The following is a 20,230-nucleotide window of genomic DNA, read 5'->3' on the forward strand; positions in this document are numbered from 1 at the left end:
ACTTATCCGTTTTCTTGCCCAGAGTTAGTATCTGTTCATGCTTGCAGCATTCTCAAAAACTGCACATCCCATCGGTTTCAAATCTTATCAGACAATTAAATGGACATTATCAGAATTATCAGCTCATAACGAGGGTGAGTAGCGGTCTGATCCAGGTTGAGAAGCTCGTTATCAGCCCATTCAATGGTTGCTTGCAAAAAAAAAGCGGTTTTGTTCTGGTAAAAGACTGCAGTTACGATTACGGGGCAAAAACCAAAAATGTCCTGGCTAGGTGCTACTAAAGATAGCTTAAGAAGTATAAATAAATGCACTTAAATGGTGGAAGTTAAAGTGTTACAAGGACGATACGAGGATGGAAGTAACATAAGTCATGTTTCCATTAAAGGCAAAGCAAATTTTCAAGCCAAATTTTGAAATGTTGCATTAACGAAATGTGAATTTGTGAGTTTTCATCAACTGATTTAGAGCGAATAAACAAAGCTGCAGTAATGTACTTTGGTCAGAAGATGGCAGTGTGATGTCTTGCTGTAGGCTAATCCGCCAGTGAACAGAAGGAGAAGAAGAGGGAAAACAACAACAAAAAAGAGGTCACTAATCAAGAGAAAATGGAGAGAAGTCTTCAGGAATTGGATTCAACTGGGCAACTTATAATTATTCTTTCGTGTCAATTAATCGATAATCGATATGTTGGCAGATACAGCAATTTTTTAAGCTGGAATGAAAATAGAGCTTTTTTTATGTGGATTGTGCACCAATTTTTCACCACTCTGCAAATGTACCCAGAGAGCTACTTTCTCAAACAGAAAACTTTATTTAGTAAAATTTAACATTATTATACATTATATAAACAATCTGTTACATTGTCAGCCAATTCTGTAAATGATAAATGAGGAAATAAAGAATAAAATAAATTGCCAAATAAATATCATTACTGTTCAGTTTCAGTTAATTGCTGACTATTTAAAAAACAAAACAAAACACCATTTATAAATCATGGCAAGGAACATTTTCTGCATTATATATTGTGTACTAGAGGTAGGGGGGAAAAGCGATACAGCTTAGTATCGCGATATTTTCAGTAGCAATATTATATAGATTCATGGCCGCCAAGTATCGATATTTAGCGTTTATTTAGCATCTGTATTTTCTCTGTTTTTTTCTGGAGGCCGTAGTGGGCTCACTTTTAGAAATATAATGGAGATACTGGTATCATGTTAAACTAGAGGATCTAAAGGCACCATGTGTGTCAGGATATTGTGCTGGAAAGTTGTTAAAATAATGCTGTGAAGTCAGGGTTTTTTTTTATGTTTCATTATGATTTTCAAAGCGGTCGTGTGACCTCTGACATCATGCTATCTCAATGAAAATAGGCTCTCTGGGTCCCAACAAGTTGACTTTCATTGTGGCGAAATAAAAAGACTGAAGTGAAATGAATAGACTGACAATATTCTGTTATTTGACAAAACAATTCTTGATTGAATTTCATTTTTTGGACACAAAATGCAATAATATCATATCATGACTCAAGTATTGAAATAAAATCGTATCATGGGGCCTCTGTTGATTTACACCTCTATTGTGTACAGCACATATCGGACAGCATATACACTAATATATAATAATAGACCAATATCAGTCGATAACATCTGTCTATTTCCAGTTTAACTTTACATCAGGAAACTCATCCTGCAGGGAAACGTATGGCTGGATGCTCTCTGTAAATCTCATGTGCAGCTCAGATGTGTTTCTGCTCAGGTAACTCTCTTTTATGGACTTTGTCAGGCAGAATTATTGTCTTTCTGCTTGGGTGTCAGTTAAACTCCCATCAGCGGCCGTTAGAGCTCTGGAATGATACAAAGACGTCCACCGGCAGTTACGACCGTTACTCTGTCTGGTTTTTTCCCCCTGACCTTTTTTTTCTCTCCTCTTCAGAATCTGTTCCTCAGATTCTCACTGCTACCTCTACATCTCTGTTTCATGTCAGTCCTTCTCTCTTTCCTCTTCCTCACACATACATATATACAACACACACACACACACACACACACACACACACACACACACACACACACACACACACTGTGCTCAGTATGCTCAGGCTAAGCTGTGGGAACAGACCGTGTCCATGTAAATCCTGGTTGTGAGTTATAAATCAGGCCAGTGAAGCATCCAGCCGATTCAGCCGCTGCACGCTGTCACAGGAAGAGGCCGGAGCCAAGATCCCTGCATGGATATCTCTGTGTGTGTACGTGTGTGTGTGTGTGTGTGTGTGTGTGTGTGTTTGAGCTTTGTGCTAATGTGCATTTTTGTGTCCTGCATATACGTCAGTTAGTTAGAATATATTCAGTTAACCGTTTAGTCAATCATCAGAAAGTCAGTTTTCAAGCAAAAATCAATTAATCTGTTTCAGTTTATTATATTGATGATGTCACCTTTGCAGTTTTGGAAAGTTACTGGACATTTAAAACAAACTTTGGCATTGTAATTTCTAGTATAGATAATATGAACAGACTGCCAAAAATACACAGTTTATCGTAGAAATAAGCTGTAAAAACAGGCATTGTCGTCACAGTTTGAACTTTCCAACAGTCCTCGAACGGAACATTAGTTACGAAGGCTTCCGTTAAAAAAAAGAAAAAACTAAATATAGCGTAAAATGTTTATATTTCTATCAAAAAGACCAATTGTACATGTCTCATTAAAAATGTTGCCAAAAATAAACCATTTGGAATAACCAGATCATTAAAAACATTAAATTCTGCTCCTCAGCGACACTGTGAAGCCATGATTGATTCTGCTGAGACGTCACATGACAAATATTCACTTAAAATCTGTTTACAGATCAGAGAGGAGAGGACGGGAGAGTAGAGGTTGTAAAAATGCCAATAGTTCAATATGTACAACATGTGGAGACCCGATTGAGACTTGTGTTTCCAGTATTCATGACACTTGTGGAGCATGCATTTGTTTTCTTTCTTGTGATTCATGGCATTATTACTGTGTTTTTCTGTCTGAGTTGTTCCTACCTCTAGCCACGATTGTTCTGTTTCCATAGAGGTGCGGGACTTAAATCAGAAAGTGCTAATTAATAGGAATGCACAGACATCTTCTGGGATCCCAGTACTGACATTTAAAATAACAAGTAGGCCGATTGAACTTTTCGCCAGCACAAAATTGATGCAACCCAACAGATAAACATCAACCACTGCCATCAGTAAATGTCATCTTATTTTCCAATAGGCCAGTGGCGGTCAACGAATATCTGCTGATATTGAATTAGTGCATCCTTATAATTAACTTAACAGATAATAAAAGTAATTTCCCTTTAGTGTCCTACTCTGTTTTTACATTTAATTGACACGAAATCACTAAAAAGACCAGAAATAAGTCAATAAATTGATCCATAATGAAAGTAATACTTTGTAACTGTACATCTGAGTGTGTGTGTGCGCGCGTGTGTGTGCGCGCGTGTGTGTGCGCGCGTGTGTGTGTGTGTGTGTGTGTATGTATGTGTATGTTGGTGCCTCGGAGACAGGAAGTGATCTCACTCTCTCTCACATTGCTCCTGCTCATACGTTCTTCTTCTTCTGCTCTTTCAAAGATCTCAGTTTGTCCTCACAGAGCTGTAATGACACGGTGTGGCTTTGAAGCCTCCATTCTGGCTCTATTTATAAAACCGCTAGTTGCAGTGGCACTGAGTCACTGTCAGCAAGCAGCAGGGAAACCGACTTTACACACACACACACACACACACACACACACACAGAAACAGCAACACGAGGACAGAGACACACATGTACTCTAGAGAACCGCAGGGGATTGTGGGGAGGTTTTAACCTCTTCCTCGCAGCAGAGATGGGGATTCAGGAAGTGGGGCTCTGCCAGCGGTCTCGCCAGGGGCCAGCAGGAGGAGGAGGAGGAGGAGGAGGAGGAGGAGGAGGAGGAGGAGGAGGAGGAGGAGGAGGAGGAGGAGGAGGAGGAGGAGGGTTTCTTTTGGCAGCAGTAGTCCAGATGGAAATCCCAGCCGTTGTGTCGGACACAGAAACATTCCCACCCTGTGACCGCCACGCAGGTCGCTCCATGGTTCAGTCTGCGGCGTGAAAACAGACAGATCGGCTGTTTGGCAGGAGTCACTCTGTAAAGTGCCCACAGTTTTAGAGGTTAAGCTGCTTTTTGTTGAGTTTCTAAGAAGCCAGGGTGGCCGTTTTTTAACTGTTGTTTCACTAGTGGATGCCTTGTGAAACAAACCACACCATTGTTGGGTGTGGGGGGCTTTTATTCTGAAAGTTATACTTTATTAGGTGAAGTGTGTGCCTAATTAAGTGGCCGGTATGGTCTTCTGCTGCTGTAGCCCATCTGTTTCAAGGTTGTGTGTTCAGAGATCTGCATACCTTGGTTGTAACAAGTGGTTATTTGAGTTTCTAGTCAGGTTTCCAAGGTTATCAGGTTATCAATGAAATTCTATGTGCATTTTGAAGATAATAATAATAATAATCATCTATATTTAAAGAGCACTTTTCTAAAACAGACATAAAAATCAACAGGGTAAAGTAATTTTAGTGTATAAATACCAAAGCAGTTTAATAACAAAAATGAAAACATTCTGCACAATTAAAGTTAAGTGTGCTCAAGTAAAACCAGGAAAGGTTCTTCGATATTTGCTCTAAACCAGTTGTTGGAAACGTCCCTAATTTGAATTTTCTTTCTGTGAAATTTCAAAATTTTGCTTGAAAATTCCCTTTAACTTTAATGGAAACACGGCTACTGTTGCCTTTCTGTCATCTCAAACCAGTCTGGACAGTCTCCCCTGACCTCTGGCATCAAGACATTATTATTATTATTATTATTATTATTATTATTACTATTATTATTATTATCAGCAGTTTGTGAAAGCCATAGATCAGTCCTTGTTAGTTCCCTGTTACTACTTTTGTCTTTTTGTCAGCCTCCCATTTGCACTTTGCTGCATTCTAACAAAAACATATTAATAAATGCTCATTAAGACTGATCACTAATGGCTTCGTTCTTCATTATAAGGCTCAAAAAAAGGTTTGTGGCTCCAGTCTGTTATGACATGTTTTCTCCTTTTTTTTGGCCAACAATGGCTCTTTTGTTAGTAAAGGTTACAGACCCCTGACTTAAGTCAAGACATGAGTAGTTCTTCCAGCTCTGATTAAAAGAGCAATAAAAAGAAACAACACGTGATGTGCGGCAAAACGTTTAAAATCCCTGCTGGTTTGATGTTCAAAGCTGAATATCAAACAGAAAGGGAGATGATCCTTTTTAAAGAAACGAACATAAAGCTAAATACACAGTGGAGATTATAGTAAACTGTAGGATGAGCAGAAAGAGACGCTCACTAACCTGTGAGTCCCTGTGGAGCTGCAACATGAGAGCAGTAACGACCAATTCATTCTCTCAGGACAGGTATTGATTTTATGATGCTGTGACGGACAGATCAGACACATCACACATTTACACACACACACACACACACACACAAACACACGCTTCTGCTTAGCTTCCCCTTTTCTTCATTATCGGAAAAAGGTTTTTAATTCAACCTTAATGCCAACAAACAGTCAGGGTGTAAAGATGGATGAGCAGCAGATAGAAAGAAGCAAAGGGAGAGAAAGAAGGAGAGAAAAGAGAGAAGGACAAAGAGAGTAAGAGAAAAAAATCACTCTCCTGTCTTCCAGGCTTATTGACTTTTCTTTAAAAATAGAAACACTAGATGAGCTTTGAAATCTCATCTCTTCTCCTCGTCTCCGCCAAGTCTGCTGAACTGACACTGTTGAGAAATTCCCTCTCTTTTCTTCCCCTCTATCCAAACACAGAGCTGTCTTTCTTCCACACCGTAAAGTGTATAAAAGAAGAGGACGAAGCCAATGCAGAAGTGTCTTAAACCTGCATTCTGTCTAATGGCCAGCAGGGGGCGACTCGACTCTCTGCAAAAAGAAGTCAATAACAAAATAAGCCTACTTCTCACTTTTATTACCTCCGTAAACATTATGATTTTATGGTCTCAATCGCTACTTTAAAGTCTTCTTCAATACAGCATGATATTCATTTTGAAAATTATGTTCCCATTTAGAGTGAAATACACGACAAATCAGGCCAGGGCAACCTTATGATTGACAGGTTGCTACCACAGTGTGTGAAACCAGCATCTCGCCACGCTCTCACAGTGTGTGTTTGTTTTTCTTGCCTGGCAATGGGAGTGGACTTTCACAAAAAGGTGCCGAGCTTCCAAATTGATCACAGACTCGCACAAGATTTTGTGGAGATGTTGGTTCAGTGGCAGTAGGAGTGGCATATAACAAAAAGGTGCATGGTACAGATTCACGTGCTATAGCCAAATCCAGCAGTGTGGTTGGCTGCCAGAAGCCGACATGAATTTACTTTTCATCCAGTTTTAATTAAAATTTTTATGACTTTTAGACACTTTATTGTACGATGGCATAAAAAAAAAAAAAACCCTGAGAGGGAGGTAATATTTCGAGAAAATAATTGCCAGTTTATGAGATTTAAGTGGCAAATTTACGAGAAAAAAGTTGCAGATTTATGAGGTTAAAAGTGGCAAATCTGCGACTTTTTTTTCCACATTTTCCACTTTATGTCTTGTAAATCTGCAACTTTTTTTCTCGTAGATTTCCCACTTTAATCTCGTAAATTTGCGACTTTTTTCTCGAAATATTTCCACCCTCCTCCGGGTCTATATTATTATTATCTTTTTTTTATACTTGGCCTTAATACGCCGTTGTAGTATTGACTACATATTATAACCAGATGAAGGATTTTAGTCACCGCAGGTCTGGATCTAAAGTTATAAAAAAAACAATCTGAGCAGGACTTTATGTCCTCTGAACAACTGTAGAGAAACAGTGATTTTTAACATGAAACTGCTTTATTCAGTAGTTTTACCTCTGCTGATAATTCGGCTCCTGAACGATGAACACTGAAGGAATCTGAACTGTAATGACAGTATAGAGGTGAAAAACAACAACTCCCATGATCATTACATCGCCAAACTCTACCATTCTCTATTATTAAGAAACCCCTGGCAACAGAACATTACATTTTGTGTGTTTAAAATGTTTCTACATCACAGTTTTTAACTCCACATACCTCGGGTGCTCTGAGCTGCCTCAGTAATCTGTGTCATCATCTCAGCTGTCATGTGCTCTCGTCCTCTTTTTATCTTTCCCTCAGAGCTCTACAGCAGCTCCTCACTGAAGTCCTGCCGCCTTCTGAACTCCTTCACTCTCGTCTAGACACGATGACGAACATAACCCAGTTGTTTCGCTGCATTATTACCACCGTGCTGTTCCGGTGGAACTTTGCATCATTCATGACCCCTGCGTGATCACACTGTGATGAATTATAGAGTTTCCACTTTGACTTAAGCTCCTTCTCCTCTCTTTCCCCACAATTCTTCTTTCCTCCTCCCTTCTTTGACCTTCTTTCTTTCCCCTCCCCCTCTGCTCTACATCCCTCTCTCCTCCTCACATCTTCTCCTCTTCCTCTTCCTCTCTGCAGCCCTGAAGAGAGATGGAGTCGTCAGACGATGATACTCTAAGCGAGCGCTCCTGCGTCAGCGAGCCGTCCTTCCGTAGCGAGCGTTCAGGGGGGTCGTTGTCCCCGTGCCCCTCAGGACCCGTGGGACCGCCTGGAGACACCTTGCCTTGGAACTTGTCCAAACACGAGAGGAGGAAGAGGAAGAGTCAGGACTCGGTGCTGGACCCGGCGGAGAGGGCGGTGGTTCGAGTCGCAGGTAAGAAAAACTGTCTCACACTGGCAATAAGTCCCTGAGACTGCTCCAAGCTGTTTCAGGACACCCGTGTCATCTTTTACTCACTGCGGGCTCGTTTTCCGATGCAACATGTAACTCCTGCACCTCAATGGAAACAACACAATCTGTCTTCTGTCTTCTGTGAAGTATAACACAGTGTTACGTCATAAATCATTTTAAAAAGAAGAAACAACACAAGTTGGATTTTTTGATCATTTATTTTACAAAACGACTGAATAAAATAGAATCAATATATATATAAAAAAATTTCAAGTGTCCACATGCTATACATTTTGAACTATTTCCATTTTTACAACCTCTCTAGTCCTCTCCTCTCTGGTCTGTGTAAATATCCTGCAGTTCAGTCCAAGTTTCAGTGAATTTTGGTCACGTGACAGTTGGTCTCAGTGGAGTTGTTCTTCCCTTCTTAGTTGAGCTGAAAAGTGCAGAATTTAATGTTTTTTACGGGTTCCTGTTAGTGCAAATTATTTATTATTAATAAAGGGATTTTGATTTTTTAAAAACGACTAATAAAAGCTTCTATTTGTTTATTTTTTCCTGAAGGAAGCTTTTTTTTTTACACATGATTTGGTCAAAGGCCATCAGGAATTTGAAAATTCATAAATAAATCCTGTTTTTAGCTATGATAAATGGTGTGATTTTGATGATTAAAAATGAACCCAATGTCTGCGAGTTGTCTGGCTCAGACAGTTTACAATCTACACTGTCTGCTCCTAGCGGTTATATGCATATTGCATCTCTCAGGTGTGTAGCATTCATTTCTGAGGATGTGCACAACCAATGCTCCAGGGAGTGTATGAGGCTCCAGTTTGGAAAATTTTGTTCAGAATTGATAAAGAATGGCCTGCCAGCAGAGCACATACAGAACTGTCGTATTGGTGATTTACAGACAACTTGCTGCTTGTACTCAAATACCTCATGTGAGATGTACAACAGGAGGGAAAAACAGAAGAGAGGCCTGTGCTTGTGGCTCAAAAGTACAAAAACAGAAATCAGACGCAGCTGTTATTCTTTTTTATCATTTACATATCTTGGTTAAAACATTTCATCTCGTATTGAGCCACAGACGCAGCATGTGTCTGACATTTCTGACATTTTCTTGGCTTCTCCTGTTTAATCTCAGGGCTTCCCTCTGGCTTTGATTAAAGGCCCACATACTTGGGGGGAAAAGCCCTGTTTCCTGAAAAATACCACAGTCAGTAAATGTCACACAGAGTCAGGAAAATCTGGTGTTAGCATCTCATATTTATACTTCCATCTCCAGTTAAACTGAAGCATGAGATCTACTGAATGTCATGTTCACATGTTCATGTTTGGTTGTTTTGTTCTGGCTGAAGAGTTTCACCCTGAGGTGGTTTTATTATCTGTACTCAGAGGTCCAAGCTGAAGGTTAGATGTGTTTTATCAGCTGACTCCTCCCTGTCCTCCCTCCATCTCTCTCTCCGTCTCTTTTTTCCTCCTCTCTTACTTGCTGTAACAGAAGATGGAGGAGAAATGTAGGTTAGTGGGTTCTCTGGAGAAGCCAGGGTTCCCCCGCTCTGGCAGCAGCCTCGGAGCTTTTAGTGGAGGGAAGACTTCCTGATTTATCACTGAGGTAGAGGAGATAAACGTGGACTTAGTGCTGCACCTCTGATCATCTGTGCTGTTTTTCTGTTTTTTCCACTCACGTCATCTGATAATTGTGCTGATTATTTACTGTTTGAGGCTTTTATCACATAAGTGTGAGTTAGTGGATGGATGTTCTGCCCTGAGCTGTTTCTCTCACAGCTGACAGTCGATGCAACAGCAGAATCAACTCCAGTAATTACATTATTTAGCTGATGCTTTTATCAAGAGGAACTTACAATAAGTGCATCCCACTGTACGGGTAAAACCCAGAAAAGTGCAAGAATCATGCAAATACATTGATTTAACCAAGTATGATGTACTTCAAGTGGTACAATTAGAGGCAAGATAGATTACAAATAATAATAATTATGTTTAATAAATTAATATGTATTTTATGTTATACATTACATGTGCATTTTTATATAACTAATTTATTAATTCATTTTTTTTCTAAATTAGAAATAAATAAATATATTTAAAAAGATTAGATTAGAGACATTTATACACACATTCATTTATTTATATTAATTTAATTGTATTTATTTATATAAATATATTTTACATATATTATACATATAAGACTCCTTAAGTTAAGTTGGTAATGATCACCTAAAATGTATATTTAAATGATTATATTTGTTTTAACTAATATACTAATAAATCATTATTTTTATTGAATTAATATATATTTTATTTAATGTTATACATTAATGTGTATTTTATATATATTTTTCCAATTAAAAATGAATAATATACATATATACTAATATACATTTACATGAACTTTCTATATAGTTAATTTCTCAATATAAAGAATAAACATAATGCAAATGTATAAGTAATTTATACTAACATATACTACATAAAAATATATAGTTGTATCTGGACAGACTTCATTGGGAAAAAAATCAGTATCAGCATGGAAATAATCAGATATTCTAACTCTTCCTGTCCTCAGAGTTTTGTAAGTGTTTTTGTCTCGTGCTGAAATCCTTTTTTTAGCCTTTTTATGTGCGATATAAACTGTTATAAACTGGCAGCGCTGCTCATTCCATTAACACTGTAAATGCCAGTCACAGCGGAAGTGATGGGGGCTGGTGACAGTAAAAACCTACTTTATAGTCATGGAACAGCATGTAGGTCAGGGACAGGGTGAAGGGGCGGCTGAGGGAGGCGTCTGTGTGTGCATTATGTTTATATGTGCATGTTATTCCTCATATAAGAAAGACGTATTTCCTGTGGAAACATTTCCAGTTGGAAGACTCTTGCAGACCTACAGCAGAAATGTTTAAGAGCTTCTGGCTTTACAATCAGCAACAGGTGAATAGGGTTGTTGTTTTTTTTAACTTACAGATATCACAATGAAACCTCCCCAATTTGTCATTTACATTAAAACAATATTTTTTTGCATTTTGAGTTTTCTGAAATTTTATGTTTAGATATGCAAATGAGGCGTTAAGTCTTTAAATATGCACACATTTGCATATATTTCCAGGACATAAATCTGAACATTGGATAAAGCAAATTTCAAAGTTATTATTTTATTTTGTTGATATATTAAATAAAAACGTTTTTTACAGAAGGAAATTGGGATATCTCCTTTTATCATATCATTAATCAGCAAATATTGTCAAAAGCCATAACAAATCATTATAGTTTTAGAAACAAAATGTTCTATAAATCAGTGCATGAATGGTATAGTGACAAACCTCTCTGTAAACACCTTCAGAATTAAGTTTGGAATACAACTGGAAAGTTTGGTGAATGTAAGTGGAGCTGAAGTTGAAATTTATGAGGAAAAACTCATTTTGAGAAAACGGCCTTTAAAGGTTTTTATACTTTCTTAATGGAAATTAGTATTTGAAGACAAAATATTGAATCTAATTCACAGCAACAACAATATAGAGCATGTAAAACACATAAAACTGAATATTGTGCAGGAGAGTGGGAGCTTTCTAACGATGCCTGTGATGACGAGATTTAGACTATGCTCGCAGTACTACATGCTGCAATAGAACAATACAATATTTGTGCAACAGCCCAAAACCTCAAAATTGACCAGTGCACGAAAAAACAATTAGTTGATTTGAGTTCCTCCACAAAGAATCATGCAAAAGAGCATTTAAAATCTCAGAGTATTTATCAGAGAGGCACTCATACAACTTTAAGTCATTCATGAAAAAGCATAAAAACTGTCTAAGGAAATCTTATTTGACTGAGACCAAAACAACCTATAAGTCGACTAATCAACTAAGAAAGAGCAGCTCAAACTTTACTGAGGATTTAATCAAATGTACGACGTTTTCACCAGCAGAATTGTAGTCTGAAGAAGTGGTGTTCCTGCAGAGATGTGATGAGTTTACCCCAAGCAATCAAGATGTTCCTTCGCTGAAATTAGCAAAATTACATGTTACAAGAATAAAAGATGTGAGTGTGTGTGTGTGTGTGTGTGTTTAAACTGAGAAGATGTTCAAGAGTACAGGAGAGGATCAGAGAGAGAGAGGAGGGCATTTTTGGAGGAGAGTGCGTATGAATGTTAAAGTACGTGTGAGTATTTCTGGAATTGTGGCACATGCACACACTTTTACACACTTTTACACACACACACACACACACACACACACACACACACACACACACACACACACACACACACACACACACACACACACACACACACACACACACACACACACACACACACACACACACACACACACACATCGAGTTTGAAAGTAGGATAATAATAGATCAAAAGCAGCTTGTGGTTAAAAACGACAGTGAAAGTTATGCATACTGTAATTAAGTGAAGCTGATCATTTACACAGGAAAAGCAGCTTGAAAATCAACACTATTGTAAGAGCCATTTTGTTTGTCTATTGATTTGTTTGTTTGTTTGTTTAAAACACCGACCTCTTGGCAGAGAAGAGCTCATTATACATATAGGTTCAGAGGCACCTGTTGATGTTTCATTATTTGTGAGATGCTTGAGGTCTTTTGAGGAAAGTATACTTCTTATTTTGAGAAGCTGTAATAAATAGCTTATTCTTTGGAAACTGTGGACTTTTATTTTTTCACGTAAAACACGTAAAAGGCAAAAAAATGGTTCACTACACTAATAATAAGACGAAAAATATAATATATAATCACTTGACCCACTCAGGCAAGTATTTAAAGTCAACTTTAATATAAAGTCTGCCTCATACAGGACATATAGATGATAAAAATGCTATTTCTTTTAAACTGTTGTTTTGGTAATATAAAAACAAAACAAAAGTTTAAATATGCTACTGTTGGATTAAAAAATATATAGAATAAATCAGCCGTTTCCAGCTTTAATGGTCATTTACCACATTAAAAATGTATTAATAACTGTATTAATTTAATGTTTCTTTTTATTTATTTAAATTTAAATTAAAATTTTCTTTAAAAAATAAGGACATTTCTAAGTGACCCCAAACTTTTGAGCGGTAGTGTATATTGAAAAATTTTAATATTTACAAGCTGGCAGTTGGGGGAGAAAACAACTACAGGAACAAATCAGGAACAAAAACAACAACAAACACTCCAGTGATAACAAGTAAACAGAACCCAGTGCAACAGTCAGAAGTTTTAACATGGCTCTCCTCAGACTGAGCAGCTGAGATGAACCTTTATCTTGCAAACAAATCATTTCCATAAGTGATATGAACAGCTAGAAACACTGGAAGTTGTTGCAAAATAACATAATCGCCCAGAAATTCTTTTCCTGAAACCAACACTTGACGCTGCTCTGCTGTTTACATGTAAAACACTAATTACAAACAGATCTGTGCAGGGATCAGTTATCACGCTGGTTAAAGACTCATGGCGTCACTTTTATGTCCTGTGGTCATCTTTCTCATTTTGTTTTATAGCAGACAAGTAGAAGGAAGGAAGGAAGATCTTTTCAAACCAGAAATTCAGACAGTTTAGTGTTTTATTTACAGCTTATGAACGACATGAATGCATGTCTTCTGTCGTGGCTGCTGGCAGATGTGAGAAGACTGTTTTAATATGAAGCAAGTGGTGAAACTTTTCCACTCTGTTGGTTGAACTTGTGACATGCTGTGTGGCAAGTTTTGATGCCAAGAGTTTCTGTGTGAAATACATAATAAAGGACTGTTCTGACAGAGCAAACCGAGAGAAAAAAAACATTGAAAATGATTATGTGTAATCATTATTAAAAGAGACAGTTAGACAGGGAGGTTTCCTGGCAGCACCTCTGGGCTGAGTCAGCGAGTCAGGCATGTTTGTGTGGAGATCAGTGGGCCGTGGCGGCAGCAGCAGGTAGCGGCCGAGCTGAATGCTGGCGCCGGCACAAACCACCCAGGGGTTCAAACACATTATTTTATACAGTCTATGGTTCAAACACAGACTACACCTTTATAACACTGCCAGTGGAATCTGTTCTCTACCTGAAAATCATTTTAAAAGCTGCTGAATTTAGAGCCAATACTCTTGAGTCTTTCCTCTCATTATGTAACATCTTATGAACATTTAATTAACCTGTATTTTAAACTCAGAAGTGCACTGAGATAGAGAGCTCATTTACAGTGGCCAAGTAAAATATTATGAATAATAATAATATTAATAATAATAATAATAATAATAATAATAATAATAATAATAATAATAATAATAATAATGATAATAATAATTGAGAAAAAAATCCTAGGCACTAGGACACACAAATAAGAAACTTAGGGAAAATGGGAATAAAAAACTATATGTATAATAAATAAAAAATAGAAGCCAATTTATTATATAATAAAATGTTAGGAATAGTTAAGAAAATGTTAAGAAAAAAGGTTTGGTTTTTGGCTGCCAAAAAAAAATAGGCCAAAATATATGAAATCAATAAATTTTTATATATATATATATGTATATATGAGACAGCCCTGACTATGTAAGTGCATATATATGTACATTATAACACTAATCGACTGAATTTCTTTCTTTCACTTTTTCCTTTTTTCAAACCATATTATTTTTTCCATAAAAAATGCATAAAAAATACAATAAAAATAATTGAAATAGATAAATAAATATATTAATAAATAAATAAAAATAGAAAATCTTAGCCACCAGGAAACACAAATTAGAAACTTGAGTAAAATGGCAATAAAACAATAAAAATGATAGAAAGTCAATTTAGAAAAATAATAAAATGTTATAAAAATAAAACAAATACATTTTTAATGTATATGTGTAGCTGTTGGGTTTTTCCAGAAATAACAGTTATATAAAATGTCTGCATACATCAAAAAAACTATTAAAATAGATCTCTATGTATTTCAACAATCTCTTCTTCAAGACATCGTGGTTGATGATCTTCAAGTTATTTAATAAATTGTCCCTATAATCTGTAAAAGCTCTGTTTTTCCCCATAACTGCATACGTCAGTTTCTCCATGGCTTGGCAGTGTCCACATATTTACCTTATTGTTTATTCTAATTTTACAATTACAAATTACTCACATAAACACATAAATATGCAGGAATGCTACAAGTTCTATTAACTCCTCCAACAAAGTATATGTATAAAGAAACTTATTATACCATAAATTCACTAATTGATGGATCCTCTTAATTTCTTTACTTTTTCAACACTGAAGCATGAAAACAGAGCAGCAGTCTCTCTGTGAGCTGGCAGAGAGCTTCAGCTGGTAACATCCAGTGTTTCCCAGCGTGTCCGCTGCTCACTCAGCCGTGAGGGCTATTGTGATGATATTACATTTTACATAATATGCACTATGTGTTTACATTGACCTCAATTTCCATTCAGGCTGAGGCTGGAATGTGGAAAATGAATACATTAGGCTGCTTGGTTAACAGTCCAGAGTGAAACAGGAGAAAAAGTGTATTGATTAGAAAGCTTACAGGGTAGCAGAAAGCATTGATTTCATGACAGAAATAAACATGAGAAGAAGGGAAAAGTTGCTCTTGTACAACACAGGATAAAGTTGAGTGCAGTCAGGAGGAGCTTTGTGAACAGATGAGTTCAGAGCATAAAGAGAGACGCTGCTGTCCTGACTGGACTCTGTTATTCTGGACTCGCTCTGCTGGCCTGCTGAGCATGAATGTCAATGAAACCTCACAACAGCTGCTGCTGCTTGCTCTGTTTATCTCAAGGAGAGTTTTTCAACCGGAATTACAAATCAAAGCGAGCCAATAAATGTATGGAGAAATTAGTTCCCAATAATGGTGACAAATGTGCTTTATGATCTACAGTTTTTAATTTTTTGCACATATGTATAAAGTTATGCAAGTTTTGTACTTGAGGAGTAAAGTAAGTAAAACAATTTATTGAACAAAGAATAAAGTTTACCAAATGTACTCAAAAGGATAATTGCAGAAAGAATATGCTGCCAGGTAAACAAAATGAATGCAAAAGAATCAGGTAACATAATATTACCTTATTCTATCAGTACATATACATATCAGTGTTTTCCTTTTATTTCTAACTTCCTGTCAGGTTGGGACCAACACCAGAACCTGGGTTTGCAGTGGTGTCTTTGCATGGGCAAAAAGTTAAATTTCTGATTTTATTAATGGTGTACTGATTTTGCAAGTGTAACTGAAGGTGGACACTAGAGCTGTAACTTTTTCACAAAATCAAGTCCAGACGAATCCAAAATAAAAGAGAATCTGTTTGGTTTGAACTAATTCTTAAAAATATATACCTTTTTTTCAATAAACTAATAACATTTGCTTTTAGAAGCTTTGTATGCTAAAAATATTGGTGTTTTTATTGCATTTATTTATTGTTGAATGTGTGAGTTAAACTGAAGCTAAATAACACGAAACAAGAACAACAGGGACAAATAACATGTTGCATTTATTTGGAAAATTGTTTCGCATTTGTACAAATTAACTCTTTTTTGATAGGATTTCTTAAAGTGCTCACAAATGATCATATATTTTAAAATCTTTATTTGTGGATCATAAAACAGAATTGTCACCAATATTAAGTCTATTTCCTGATGATCTTAAGCAGCGATGCTTAGCATAAAATGTGAGTGTTTACAGTATTTTTTGTGTAAATGTGTAAATAGTTCAGCTGGTTTAGTTTTAACATTAAATTAGTGGTAAAACTTGAAAAATATATGCAGAAAACTGAGATTTTAGATAGTTTAAATAAGGGCTAAAAGGATATTTTGATGATTCTTTTCACAGCAAAACAAGAAACAAACTCACAAAGACACCAAAAAAGTCTGTGTTAGGCTCTGTATCTTTGTGTGTGTTTGTGTGTTTTTGTGTGTTTTTGTGTGTGTGTGAGACCGCAGCAGTGATAATAATTCATGCACACACACACATCAGGACCCCAGATGTGGTGCCTGCATGTAACTTAGCTGTCCAGCGTGACGCCTGCTGCCTCGTTCGTTTCTCTTCAGGCAGCCGAAAGGAAGCCACGGCTGTTCCCCCCCTGTTGCCATGGTGACGTGGTCTCCTCTGTTTCCATGGTTATAAAAGGCGAGGAGAAGCAATGGCGGCGGGGGTGAGAGAGACTGACACTGAATATAAAAGGAGGGCAAAACAAATAGTGAGAGAGCGAGAGAGAGTGTCAGAATTTTAATTTGCAGGAGGAGAAAAGAAAAGAGAGAGAAGTGAGTGACTGAGTGAAAAGGTAATGAAGAGAGGAAAGAAATGGAGTTGGAGAAAGAGAGGGGGAGGAGGAGGAGGAGGAGGAAAAAGAGGGCAAGGTTCAAAGGGAAGAAGTGATGACTTCTAACTGAAGACGAGGGGTGAGCGAGGTCATGAAACAGAAAGAGAAACAAAGCTTAACGCTGCCATTTAAAGGAGTTTAAACGAGCCAGAGTTTGAAAAAGAAGAAGATAAGATTGGTAGAAGAGAGATTAACAAAAGTATTCAGTGTGGTGAAAGAGTGAAGAATTTATACTGAAAGGCAGAAAGAGGAAGAGACTGAATGGGAGACTCATTGAAAGAGAAAACAGAGAAAGAGACCTCGAAAAGGAGCTTTAAAAAAGAGCCAGGAGAAGATAAAGTTTGATGAAGGGTTAGGGTGTTATTTCAGCTACAAGTCTTCAGTTTCATGTCAATTATATAACTGACGAAGCATTAAATGCTTTATAGATATACAAAGAATTGACTGAGATTAAAACACATGTTGATTTAGTGTTAGACTTCCGTAAAGTTTGGGAATATGTGAGACAGTGTTGTAGTCAAGACCACCTAAACCAAGACCGAGTCAATACGCACACAGTCAAGTTATTGTGTTTTCTTTTTTTGTAGTTGTGCACAAATACGATTTACGCAAAATCACAGTAATGATATTAACAAGTAAATCCAAAAGTGCACAGTTGTGGTCTTGACCGGTCTTGAAATAACATCCTGAGTCCGCTTTGTCCGAGACCGAGACAAGTAAAAAATGCAGCTTCTGAGAAGAGACCTTCAAAAAGTGGTCTCAAGACCGATCTCGAGTACTACAACACTGATGTGAGACACAAGTCTTAGTTTTCGCCTTTGCTATACTTTTTTATTTATTTGTATTTTTAACCGCAGTTTAATGTTGAAAATTTGTACAATACTATACAGATTATACAGATACTATAGCAAGCACTTGCATCCATCCATCCATCCATCCATCTATCTATCTATCTATCTATCTATCTATCTATCTATCTATCTATCTATCTATCTATCTATCTATCTATCTATCTATCTATCTATCTATCTATCTATCTATCTATCTATCTATCTATCTATCTATCTATCTATCTATCTATTTATCCAGGCTGAGTTTACTCATATGATTTCTTATAATACATGTGAAATATGTAGAATGCTCCTTTAATACTTAAAAATTAATTTAATTCTAAATTTAAACACATTGATGTTAAGTGCCACATTTCATGACATAGCAGAATTTAAAACCTAATTTTAGATTGCTAGGAGATAGCTAAACATGTTATTTTGACATGAAAACTAATTTCATTTGGCATGTGAGTAGTAAATAATGTGGGTTATCACGTTACTTTTACTGTAAGAGATAGATAGATTTTATCTAAGTCACTTTAATCAAGTTTTTCTATGTTAAGTAGATAAAGTCACTGGATCAAATCCAAAATACTGTTAATTCTAATCAGATACTCATGTTTCAGGCTAATATGCACAGTAGTAATAAAGTCCTTTAGAGCCTTAATGCTGCCAACACCAATGACTTTGTTTACATGTTGATTTATTGGATTTGTAGACATCATATTGATTATCTGCATTCCTAAGCTGACTATTGATTTCCCACATGCATTATCCTGAGCGTGTGTTAAATGTTTTTATTGACATTTTAAACTATGATTAAGTTAGCAGTTTAAGGCCAAAGGTCAGACTTTATTAAGAATCTTATTTTAAATGGATGCAGCCACATAACACACTAATCCAAGTCACATATTTTACAATAATTTCATTCAACCTGCTGCTCATTCCTGGTTATTTAGGGCACTGAGCTGCTTTATTCGGCTGTAAGTCAAACAAAAATGCAGACGAGGATAATCAGATCACAGAGTTTGATGTTTTGGCTCCAAACTACACCGAGTACAGTAAGAGAAAGAGTCGGACGAGGAGTTTAGAGTGTTTGTGGTTGATTTTTGGGAGTTTCTTGTTCTGGAGTTGGAGTTCAAGGGCGTAGTGTTGCTGCTGATGTGTTGAGGACTGTATGTCCTTTTGGCTCACAGAGCACATTCATTCTGCAGCTGGACTCTGTATGACAGCACAGACACACACACACACACATCTGCATGCACACACAGACACAGGAGGACACACGCTGCAGAGGGAAGACAGTGTGAGTGACAGATCGAGGCAGACGGAGAAAGAAATGACTCATTACACTGTCAGCATTCTTTGTTTTTAAACTGCTGCACTTTAATACACGCATACACACAGTTTACTACTTTTATTACTACTTTTTACTATGACACACATCATGAGGTTATTAAAAACATGAAAAGACAACATCAAAGTGGAAGAATGTAAAAAGAAAGTTGTTACAGTCACTCAGAATTAAGTGTAATTACCACTGTCCACCACTAGGCGGAGATGTAATGGTTTCCACACATAAACAGGTTCTTATTGAGCAATTGAGCACTTTTTGGGGACTTAATTTTTATTAGAAATAACAAACAACCAAGACCCAATTCCCAATGTCTAAAGATTGTGAGCAGAGTAGATTTGTGCATAATTTGTGCCATTTTTGATATTTTATTTGCCATTTCCGCATCATTTTACATTATTCCCCATAGGTAATCCAGCCAGTTTACTTTGTTTTCTGCACATTTAACTGAAAGTATAATATATTTTCAAATAACATTTCATGTGTATTTTATAAACATGTAAAATACTTTATAAAGGAGACCAATTTGAGCAGAAATAAATTCGTTAACCACATCAGGTTTATTCCACGTCAGATCTCATTAGATATCGTTTAACTTGCACCTTGCTAATGTGATAAGACAGCCTGTTTGCTTTTTAGTATTGCACTGTGAAAGAAATTCAGCAAATTTATTTGGCGATCCAAATAAACTCTCCTGCGACCCATGAGTGAGTCTCCAGCCTGTCTCGTCAGGGAATGATTGTTCTAGAGGGACCCTTGTGCTCTCATACCACCTGCTGCGTTTGCCTTTATATAAATTAACTGTTAAAAGAAAAACATCTGTGTAGACTGTAATCTAATGAGGCTTGTTTAAATAGAGTAAAAGGTGTTTTTTCTCCAAATGTTTTTTTTTTTTTTATAAAAATGTAAAATTTTCAATTTTACCTCATGACAACATTA

At 36.7% G+C, this 20,230-nt stretch overlaps 1 protein-coding gene across 1 annotated transcript in view; it reads left to right on the top strand.

Moving 5' to 3' along the window:
- The window catches only part of macf1a (microtubule actin crosslinking factor 1a), a 320,929-nt gene that overhangs the window by 3,905 nt on the left and 296,794 nt on the right, over positions 1-20,230 (top strand). Inside the window, exon 2 of the mRNA XM_059350758.1 lies at positions 7,540-7,774. Coding sequence (XP_059206741.1) covers positions 7,552-7,774 — 223 coding nt within the window. The 5' untranslated portion in view covers positions 7,540-7,551. The remainder of the gene's footprint in view (positions 1-7,539; positions 7,775-20,230) is intronic.

The sequence above is a fragment of the Centropristis striata genome, chromosome 14 (assembly GCF_030273125.1).
Source record: "Centropristis striata isolate RG_2023a ecotype Rhode Island chromosome 14, C.striata_1.0, whole genome shotgun sequence".
NCBI classification, from domain to species: domain Eukaryota; kingdom Metazoa; phylum Chordata; class Actinopteri; order Perciformes; family Serranidae; genus Centropristis; species Centropristis striata.